Source organism: Prionailurus bengalensis, chromosome A1 (assembly GCF_016509475.1).
Source record: "Prionailurus bengalensis isolate Pbe53 chromosome A1, Fcat_Pben_1.1_paternal_pri, whole genome shotgun sequence".
NCBI lineage: Eukaryota > Metazoa > Chordata > Mammalia > Carnivora > Felidae > Prionailurus > Prionailurus bengalensis.
Window position 1 is genome coordinate 197217452 of NC_057343.1, and position 11269 is coordinate 197228720.

General features: G+C 44.4%; 1 protein-coding gene across 1 annotated transcript; it reads left to right on the forward strand.

The window, feature by feature from the left end:
* The first annotated feature begins 729 nt into the window (after positions 1-729).
* Positions 730-11269, forward strand: RBM22 (RNA binding motif protein 22). The gene is made up of 11 exons (XM_043597806.1): positions 730-901; positions 1345-1398; positions 2361-2390; positions 3228-3360; positions 4600-4700; positions 4802-4974; positions 6260-6460; positions 7911-8075; positions 8867-8955; positions 9164-9295; positions 10146-11269. Exons 1-11 carry the CDS (start codon positions 848-850, stop codon positions 10274-10276), a joined length of 1263 nt encoding a protein of 420 aa, XP_043453741.1. The 5' UTR covers positions 730-847; the 3' UTR covers positions 10277-11269.

Here is an 11269-nt window from a genome sequence, read left to right on the forward strand (position 1 = left end):
TTAATGATACACTGTAAGTGTACAGAATGCTTGAATTCCTAAAATATTGGCAGTGCAGTAGTGAGTTGTTCAAAAAACGATGTAACGATGCATGTGTTGATGCATAAGACCCTTTAAATTTCAAGAGGGAAAACACTACTATTGTCTTTGTATTTGTGGCTTCACCATTTATTAGCTACACTACCAGAAGAAGCAAGTTAATTGCTGGCTCTAAGCCTCACTCTCCTTTTCTATAAAACAGGGACAATCACACTTGCCTAGAGGGTAGTGGTTTGCCAGATACAATAAGGATATCCAGCTAAATTTGACTTTCAGATAAACGAGTCATTATTTTAGTATAAATCTATTTGGGACATATTTATACTAAAATATGGTTTGTTGTTGATCTGAAATTCAACTTTAGACGTTCTGTGTTTTTGCTTGTTAAAACCGGCAACTTTACAGAGTTTATTGTGAGAAATTAAGACACTGGCACGTCAAGACGTTCGCCCAACGTTTGGCATAATAAACGCTCCACGGGAGCTAACGCTGTTTGAATCCCATCCCCTCATTCCTTGCTTGTTCCTCTATCCTTTCGCTCAATTTTAAAATAAACCTATTGTACTTCGGCTCTTCTTCCTAAGCACCGACCAACTCAAAGAAAGGACCAGGGAAACCCACCAGGCCGCCCAATTGTTCAGCGAAGAAATTCCGGGCGACGTCATGACGCACGAGGCCCGCCCCCAAGGGCGCCCAAGACGCATAAATAAGACGTCAACGGGCCGGGAACCAGCCTCGGGGCCTGACGGGATTGTGGCGGTCCTCTCTCCCAACTCGGAAGCCGCCACTGCCTCCAGACGCTCTCAAGATGGCGACTTCTCTGGGTTCCAACACCTACAACAGGCAGAACTGGGAGGATGCGGTGAGTATGCCTGCCGGAGGAGGACGGAGAGAGGCAGCGAAGCCGGGCCTCTTTGGGGCGGGCAGGGCCGTGGCTGTGGATCGGCCGAAGGAATTCCGGGAAGGAGCCAGCGCTGCGGCCTAGCTCGGCCAAAGCGGGAGGCTGGAGGGCGGCCCTCCTTCGGGCTTGGAGGGAGGGGGGTTAGCCAGGGTCCGGGACCTGCCCCCTTCCCACCCCTGCCCTCTCCTCTCATTTCGAGCTGGTCTTTTTTTCCCGCCGCTTGCCGGAAGTGCAGACAGCGCCCCCTCCCGCGACCGGGCCCGTGCAGAACCTCGGGTTCCTGCCCTACCCTGTCCCCCACCCTCGCTCCTCGCCTCCCCTCCCTCCCCCCGTCCCCACGAGTGTGGCTGAGATGGCAGGGTCTTCCGAGCCTGGCTTTCAACCAGATTTCCCACTTTCACCAGGACTTCCCCATTCTGTGCCAGACATGTCTTGGAGAAAACCCATATATTCGAATGGTGAGTAATCGCGTGTGAAACGAGAGTTCTTCAGGTTCTGTCATTGTTGTGTTACCTACACGCTGTCCGTGAAATGCTTCTCCTAGCCAAGCCAAAGCAATGATGCTCCTTTACTAACCCAAAACACAGGACGATTTGCAAAGGACCGTCATGCTTATTCTGTCTTTGGAACTCAGCGGCATTCCTGAGATCCAGGAGTCATAACAACAGCTAATATTTGTTGAGCATTTATCTAAGAGTGAGGTGTATTAACCAGGCAAATACGGTTTATGTTTTTTCAGTATGGCAAGCAAGGAGCAGAGCTTGGATATAAATTCAGATAGGCTGACTCCAGGGACCTTAGCAAGGAAGGAGGAGAAACTCGGTGTCCTGATTCCTAATCCAATGCCTTTTGGCCACTGCACCTTGTAATCTGTTTAGTGTAAGGTAACCCCATCCTTATAAATAAGGGTAAAATCACCAGCAGTTAACATTTAATAATTAGAATAGGGCTGTGTTGTGATCCGTCTCAGAGATCTTGATTGACTGTATACAGACTGTCTGCACAGGAGGGTATAGTAGGTACCTCTGACTAAACTTTGTAAAATGGGCTAGCCATAGCTACGTCCTCCATGATTTGGGGACTGTGGACACTATTAGGAATTTTAGTTCTTAAGCGAGAACTTGGGAGCCAGAAGTGAGCGGAAGAGTTGTGGCAGTGGAAACATACCTATTTACCCAGTATTAGATCCATAAGATTCTTAAGAGAGTGTAATTCATAGCAGGTAGTTAGAATATATCTCTGTCATCCCCTGCCTGCCCCCCCCCAACCCCCCAAAAGAGGTGGTCCCCACACACAGATACACACCTCATTAGGATGCCAGGGATCTCCAGACACATTCTTAGATTGTATTTAGGGAAGGAGCAGACATCTAGTTTTTTTCTTTCTGTAACCTGCTGTTTTCTATTTTTTTCTGTTTCAGACCAAAGAAAAGTATGGGAAGGAATGCAAAGTAAGCATGTCTCTTAAAGAGTAATGATTTGATTTGATTTTCCTTTTCTTTTCAATTTGCTGGGCTTTGAGCTTCTCCAGTAAAAGTCAATGCTTCACAGACTTTCATTTATCATTTATGTACTCACTGACTGTTAACTGTTTAGTGTGAGAGGTAAGAAAGTGAGGCCTTTAATGTAAAGGTTCTTAACCTGGCATCTGTGAATGGGCTTTGAACCCTCAGAGATGGTGTACTGAGTGTTGTTGTCTGACCGTGCACATGAGGATTTAAATTTTTTTTTGACATTAATTTATATTTGAGAGACAGAGCACGAGCTGGGGAGGAGCAGAGAGAGAGAGGAAGACACAGAATCCGAAGTGGGCTCCAGGCTCTGAGCTGTCAGCACAGAGCTTGAGACAGGGCTCAAACTCATGAACTGTGAGATCATGACCTGAGCCGAGGTCAGATGCTTAACCGACTGAGCCACCCAGGAGCTTCCAAGTGAGGATTTTAGCAGAGGAGGAAGGTCATAGCTGTCATAAGATTCTTAAAGGAGTATATGGCATTCCCCACTGTCCCCCCAAAAGATTAAGGGTCATATGTTAATGGTGGTTACCTCTAGTGTGGGGAGGACTTTGACTTTTGAGTATTTCATTTCTGTACTGTGTTAATTTTTTAACTCCTGGGGATGGGTGTTCTAAATGGAATCGAAATGTCAGATGGTGTTTAGACTACATGATTGCTAAGATCTCTTCTAAACCCTAGAGTCAAGGATCCTTTCTTTAAATCCCCTGTTGTTACTAAATCCCCTAGCTTGATTGGCCAGACCACCATCAGGGCTCTTATTTTGTTTTCCAGATCTGTGCCAGGCCGTTCACAGTATTTCGCTGGTGCCCCGGTGTCCGCATGCGTTTCAAGAAGACTGAAGTGTGCCAAACCTGCAGTAAATTGAAGAATGTCTGTCAGACGTGCCTCTTGGACCTAGAATATGGTATGTTTGCCCTGTCTAACAGATCTAAAACCATGCAGATGCAGGTGCCCTAGATGACGTATTAGTCTTTGTTTCCTACTTCTCACCCTATCTCCAGTTCTGATCCCCCTTTGGAGTGCCTTTTGTGCTCTGCTTTTCCTAGGAAGAGGAGAATCGTGCCAGGCCATCCTAGAGCCCTTCCGGACAAGGGGAGGAACTTAACTTAAGGAAAAGTTGGGAATTAATCAGGACTGGCCCAAACCTCTCTGTACATCCGTGTAGCCAAAGTGAGGCAAAGGCATTGTTCCTATGGTAGATAATCTCTTTGCCTTGGGCTTCTTTCAAAATCCAAAGCTCTTTCCCACAATCCCTACCAGAAGCATAGGCTAATTGTGCTTTAGATTTCTATGTTTTGGGGACTGATGTGCTATAACTGCTCCTATTTTAAAAGTAATTTGGGAGTGATTTTTTTTTTTTTAACTACAAGTGACTTTTTGTTTATGAGAAAAATACTTTTTCAATAAGAGTTTCTACTATACAATAAAATACAAGGGAAAATATAAGTTTATGTATGTTAAGAAAGTTAGCTGCTAATCAGAGTCCTGGTTATATATTGTTTAATATTATTTACTTACATGTTTGTTAAAAGAAGTGTTCTGGTTCTGGAATATAGTGACTCTTACTGACTATGACTATCCAAAGGATCTAGAACACCAGCCTAAAAATAACCCACTTTTTATGTTTATTTAAATAAATCCTGTTCCAGTAAAAGCTAGGTACTTCATTAATTACAGGTCAAATCTGACCATAACCAAAGTTTGTTCATCTAAAAGATTTTCTAAAACCTTCATTTCAAATTTCATGACAGCTTAGGAATTTCGACAGTTGCATAGAATGCTCTTTGGTAGTTTTGGCCTGATGGTAATAAAGATTTTGAATAAAAATAAAGCCTCTGGGGGCGCGTGGGTGGCTCAGTCGGTTGAGCATTGGACTCTTAATTTCAGCACAGGTCATGGTCTCATGGTTCATGGGATTGAGCCCTGCATCAGGTTGGGATTTTCCCTCTCCCCTCTCTCTACTCCTCCTCCCCACTCACTCTCTCTCTCTCTCAAAATAAATAAACATTAAAAAAATAATAAAGCCTCTGATACCTAGAAAGCTGGAGGAGGGAACAACGATGTTGTATTCCATGTGCATGTTCAATATGGATTTGTTTTAAAATGTATCTTGAGGTTTTTTTCCTCCTTTCCTTTGTACCAGGCCTGCCCATCCAGGTTCGGGATGCAGGATTGTCTTTTAAGGATGATATGCCAAAGTCAGATGTCAACAAAGAATACTACACACAGAATATGGAGAGAGAGGTGTGCTGCCACTTTCTTGATGTAATTTTATATTTGGTAGAATCCTAGTGGATTGATACAGTCTGTGTAATTTATCTTTTGAACTTGTCATCCCTCTGTAGATTTCTAACTCTGACGGAACACGGCCAGTTGGCATGTTGGGGAAAGCCACATCCACCAGTGACATGCTACTCAAACTAGCCCGGACCACACCCTACTACAAAAGGAATCGACCCCACATTTGCTCCTTCTGGGTAAAAGGAGAATGTAAGAGAGGAGAGGAGTGTCCATACAGGCAAGAGCTGAATTCCATTTTCATTATTTGCTTTTAGATAATTAGTCATCTAAGAAATGGGAGATGCTAGCTTAAACTATTTCTGCTTTAAAATCTACAAGTTTAGGGGCACCTGGGTGGTTCAGTCGGTTAAGCCTCTGACTTTGGCTCATGATCTCACAATTCGTGGGTTTGAGTCCCATGTCGAGCTCTGTGCTGACAGCTCAGAAGCTGGAGCCTGCTTTGGATTCTGTGTCTCTCTCTCTCTCGTTGCCCCTCCCCTGCTTGAACACACTCTGTCTCTCTCTCTCAAAAATAAATATTAAAAAAATTTGGGGCGCCTGGGTGGCTCGGTCGGTTGGGCAACTGACTTCACTCGGGTCATGATCTCACAGATTGTGAGTTCGAGCCCCATATCAGGCTCTGTGCTGATATCTCAGAGCCTGGAGTCTGCTTTGGATTCTGTGTCTCCCTGTCTCTGCCCCTCTCCCACTCACGTTCTGTCTCTCTCTTTCAAAAATAAACATTAAAAAAAATTTTTTTTAATAAATATTTTAAAAATGTGATAAACAAGTTTATGCAATTAGTGTCGTATATCTCATGTCTTAGGACTATTAAATTTAGAAGAGCTTGATTAAATTGTTTTTACTTGTAATGGGACTTTTACTCGTAACCAAGCCTTGGGAAACTAAGTTATTTTGCCATGTAATACGATGTTGACTCTAAAAGTTTCTGCCTGAGAAGTATGTCATGGTTTAAATCTCAGTGTGTAGTTGAAATCAAAGGATGGCCAGACCTCTCGCGGGTATGTGAATATGTTTTAGTCAAGACCGCCAAGCGTCTGGATCAGAAGTTCTTGATTGGGTATTGGTTAACCCCACACCCACCAAAAAAAAAAAAAAAAAAATTATCTATACTTTTTTCTGGGGCTGGTCCACAGCCTTAATGAGACTCTCCATGGAATGCAGGACTTCAGGTTCGTTAAGAACCATTGCCCTAGAGAAGGGTAACCATGTTTTGATTACTTTTTGTTTTGAAGCAGAGTGTGCCCAAAGCATTTCTTTATAAGGAAACTCTGTTACTGTAGATGGTCATTTAAATGGCTTTTAGGAGGCTGGCAAGTGTTTGTGTGATACAGTAAATCCTTTTGGTGTTAGCTTTGTTGTGTTACTTATGTTTTGGTATGGCCATGGTTTCTAGTTCAGAAGGCATTTCAGGGTATATGTACGTAGCTACTATTGGGTGATAACCTGTAAATTCTTTTCCTTTGTTTTACCTTCATGTGTTGTTCTGTCTTGAACCATAGGCATGAGAAGCCAACAGATCCGGATGACCCCCTTGCTGATCAGAACATTAAAGACCGATATTATGGGATCAATGACCCTGTGGCAGATAAGCTTCTCAAGCGGGCTTCAACAATGCCTCGTCTGGACCCACCAGAGGACAAGACTATCACCACGCTGTATGTTGGTGGTCTAGGCGATACTATTACTGAGACTGATCTAAGGTTTGTAGATAAAATTTTATGAGCTCTCTGCTTTTAACTGCCCTGAAATACTTTTTTGGGCAAAAACACAGGCAACAGGATAATTCTGTACAAAGTACATTTTTCTTTAGCCTCTCTATAGTTATGCTAATCAGTCATGCTAACAAGAATTTTTATAAACGTGTCCTTTCTCTTGCCAGAATAGTAATGTTCATCAGCAGTGCTTATAGTGCTTACCTGATCCTTCCACATGATAATAATCACATGAGATTCTATTTGACCTAATAGCCAAATAGGGTCTTTTAAATATGGCACATATCCAAGAATGATTAATTATGTCAAGGAGGGAGAACTTGGCAGTTATAAAACTCTCATGGTTTAAATTGTTGGCTTTTTAAAGAGATTTCTGTTTCCTATGTTTATATTATTCTTGGCTTGTATTTTGCTTGGCCAATGGGACATCTAGACAGATAGTGATGGAAATTACCCCTTCCAATTACCCACTTATCTCCTATAAGTGTATAACCGGCCCTTGGTAGCCTGTCTCCATTAAACCCAGTCTAAGTGAGCTAGACAGTCCCTACTGCTGGCCGACGCTTTCCCTGCCCCTCCCTTTTGTTTCATTGTTGTTGTTGTTGTTACATAGCCTTAAAAAACTTTTTTAGAGGTGCCTGGGTGGCTCAGTCAGTTAAAGGTCTGACTTTAGCTCAGGTCATGATCTCGCGGTTCATGAGTTGGAGCCTCGCATTGGGCTCTGTGCTGACAGCTTGGAGCCTGGATCCTGCTTCAGATTCTGTGTCTCCCTCTCTCTCTGCCCCTCCCCCACTCACACTCTGTCTCTCTATCTCTCAAAAATAAATGTTTAAAAAGATTAAAAAACGGGGCGCCTGGGTAGCTCAGTCGGTTAAGCGTCTGACTTCAGCTCAGGTCATGATCTCATGGTTTGTGGGTTTGAGCCCCGTGTCGGGTTCTGTGCTGACAGCTCAGAGCCTGGAGCCTGCTTAGGATTCTGTGTCTCCCTCTCTCTCTGTCCCCCCCCTGCTCATGCTCTGTCTCTCTCTGTCTTTCAATAATAAATAAACGTTTAAAAAAAATTTTTTTTTTTTTTTTTTTTTTAATTAAAAAACTTTTTACAATGTTCTTGGCTCATGAGCCGCGGGGCTGAGTTTGCCAGCCCCTTATGGAGGGTTTAGGGTCCCTACGAAACCTGGATACTGGAGCCTCTTTTCCTCCATGGAACAATCCCTGAGATGTTTGTAAACCTTTATTTACTCACTATTTTTCTTCTACTCTCTCTCAGTAAGTAGTACCCACAGTAGGGCAGGGTACTGGGGGAATTACCTGCAGGTAGTTAGGCAGATGGCCAGGGGGCCACCTGCCTTGTGTGTGAGTGAGTGCAAGAGTGAATAATCCACTGCAACCTCCTGGGAGTGTCATTAACTCTCCTGTTTCTCTGCCTATATCCCTTCAGAAATCACTTCTACCAGTTTGGGGAGATCCGGACGATCACCGTCGTACAGAGACAGCAGTGTGCATTCATCCAGTTTGCCACGAGGCAGGCTGCAGAGGTGGCTGCAGAGAAGTCCTTTAATAAGTTGATTGTCAATGGCCGTAGACTCAATGTGAAATGGGGAAGGTGAGAATTGGGCTATTTTACGATGTCTTTATTGAGATTTTCAAGGAAGTGTTTCATTATCTGGGGGCTAGTATGCTTTTGGTGAATGGGTTTACGTCAATAGGACTGTTAAAAACAATGTTTCATTCTCTGACACTTCTCTAACACTGTGGACATTGGGAGGATCCTGCTTTGGAAATTTATTCAGGGCTTTGCCGTTGTCATCTACTCCTTTGAAGGTTCTTACCTTTTGTGACCAGCTATTATAGGCCAAATATAACATCAGGGCAAGAAAGATTGGATTTGAGAGTTTACAAATGCATTAGACCTAGTTTCTGCCCTCTAGGGGCTGGTTGTCCAATGGAGAATAGCTAATTGAAGTTTGAAAGTGATGATTGCATAAGAGAGACTCAAGTGAAATACCCTGAAGGTTCAAAGGGAGAACATGTTTCCAGCTTGGAACTAGGAAGGAGCGCCCCTTGTGGGTGCTTCCTGTGTATTGATTAAGCACTGCGCCAAACACACATAGGTCGCTGCTTCTTGTCCTTAAACAGCATTTCCATCAGAGTTTGAATCCAGGTCTTTCTGGCTTTAAAACATTTGCTTCTGTCTACTCTGCACTGTGGCATTTAGGGGAAAAGAGTGTTCTCTGAAAAGGAGGCAAGGCGCAAAGGAACTCTATTTGACTGGGAAACATGAGAAGCAGAGGTGTGAGAGAAGGTGGGACAGAGTGCTGACATTGTGTGTGTGTGTGTGTGTGTGTGTGTGTGTGTGTGTGTGTGTGTGTCTGTCTGTGTCTGTCTGTCGCCCAGGTCCCAAGCAGCCAGAGGAAAAGAAAAAGAGAAGGATGGAACCACAGACTCTGGGATCAAGCTAGAGCCTGTTCCAGGACTGCCAGGAGGTGAGTGCAAACTTCCTGCCTACTGGGTAGCTTGCTGACTTCAAATGCTCACACCGCCCTGCTGTTCCTCAGTGTCAGGAGAGACCCAGGCAGGTCTCTGGCTACTGTAGCAACTCTTTTCCCCCAGCAGGAGCGGGGCTTAAAGGAGGTAGAAACATTGTTGCATAGTCGTCTTCCCTTTGACCTTTGGCTGTTTTCTCTTCTCCAGCTCTTCCGCCTCCTCCTGCAGCGGAAGAAGAAGCCTCTGCCAACTACTTCAACCTACCCCCAAGTGGTCCTCCAGCCGTGGTGAACATAGCCCTGCCGCCACCCCCTGGTATTGCCCCGCCCCCACCCCCAGGTAACATCCATCTTCTTTCTGAGTAAATAGGTCTCATTTAGCCCAGAAAAATCTTTGTGAGAGTCCTGTCTCCACACCTCATTATCGTGGCTAAATCCTCTGAGTTTGCCCCGTAGAGGTCTGCAAGTAAGCCTGATTTGTTAGGATCCCTGATCTTTCATTTTTTTCCCTGGCCTGCCAAGGAGGAGAAGGTTGCCAGTTTTCTAAAGATCTGAGTGTGTATGATCAGAATGGAAGTTACTGGATTATAGTGATCGCTCATCAGTTTGTCCCCTGTTTGGCTCAAGTTACATTTGACTCTATCTTGAGGTGGCGGGGGCAGTAATAAGCAGTTCCAGGACCAGCACTTTGTGTAGCGCTGCTCTAGAAAATGTCAGTGGCCATCTGAACAGTGTAGGTAAGTCACAAATAGCCGGTTCTCCTGTGGCAGAGTTCCCATACTCTGTAACAAAGTCCTGGTTTCTGAACACCTTCCATTCTAGTATAAAGCATTGAGGTTGGTGGTGACAGAATCTGGCATCAGCCTGGTTCCTTCCTCACTTCCCAGATCCTGATTGCATCCTGTCTGGTAGGCTTGGCGTGTTAGGCACCAAAGGCTCAGATGACATACTACCAGATCCCTTTGAGTCCTATAGAGTTTTCTTTTAACCTGGTCTGAGCGGAAAGCTTTCTAAAGCCAAGGAAGTACTACAGGTAGACATGCCTAAGCAAGTCTGTGAACTGACATTTTCTGAAGCCCCTTGTCAATTTGACTTACGGCTAGGTGGTTTTGACCTTAGAAAGATTCACAGGTTTGAAAGGTTGTCCAGGAAACGGCAAGCCTAACAAATTTGTCCTCTCCCATCTGCAGGTTTTGGGCCACACATGTTCCACCCAATGGGACCACCCCCTCCTTTCATGAGGGCTCCAGGACCAATCCACTATCCTTCTCAGGACCCTCAGAGGATGGGAGCTCATGCTGGGAAACACAGCAGTCCCTAGCACACTATCAGCACGCCAGGGCTTTACGGAAGAAAGGGCGCTCAAAAATCCCAGTAAATGAATCTTGGAATAAATATATTTTTTCCTTCCTTTGTAGTTTCCGTGGTAGCTGAATGTGTTCAGATGTGGGCAGTCGGAGAACGACAGCCATGCTTTCCTACACGTGTTCCAAGGATTGATGGACCTCAAATAAGCTGCCATTAACACATCTGGTTACTGCTATAACATTGCTAATAAAACTCAATGCCTGTTCTCCTTACTTGTATGGCGAACAAGCGACTGGGTGAATTGGAATGTCTAACGGAGTTACCATCCCAATTATATGTTCATTTTGTATCTTTTTTGGGGGGGAAAAATTGACCTGCGCTAAGATCTTTTTGACCATTTTTATGTCCATTGGGTACTTTTCCTTTTTATCATCTGAGAAAAGATTACTAGTACTAATCATTGTAGTGGCATGAGTGTGATTTAACACTTCGGAAGTCACGTTCTCAAGGAGACAAGTAGAAGCCAGCACCCAGCACAGCCCAGATCCTTCCTTACCTCTCCTCTCCTCATTTATTACTAAAGGCATCTGGCGGCTAGTTTCACTTCTCTGCCCTGCTAAAGCAAGATGAAAACAAAAACCGCTTTTTAGTCCTATCAGTCGGACGGAAACACTGATGTCGTGGAGCTCTGTGTTGTTGAAGAAATCTGGCGTCTGGGATGAAATGATTTTAAAGAGCTTCCTGTAAACCATGTGAACAAACTGTGAAGTGGAAGTGGCGGCGTGCGTCGGGCTGGAAGGCTGTGGCCCGCGGCTGGGACTGTCCTCTAGCATTCACCCTCGTGTGTCTTCAGCGTCTCTCTCCTCTTAGTCCCCTGCTGCTGGGCAGAGGACTCTGTTTGGTCTTAGAATGTTTGGATATAACTGAATTGTAGACGGCAAGAATAATTTGATGTTGTGTTGTGTGTTTTTGTTTTTAAAAAATTAAAACGGGTCAATTTTCCAAA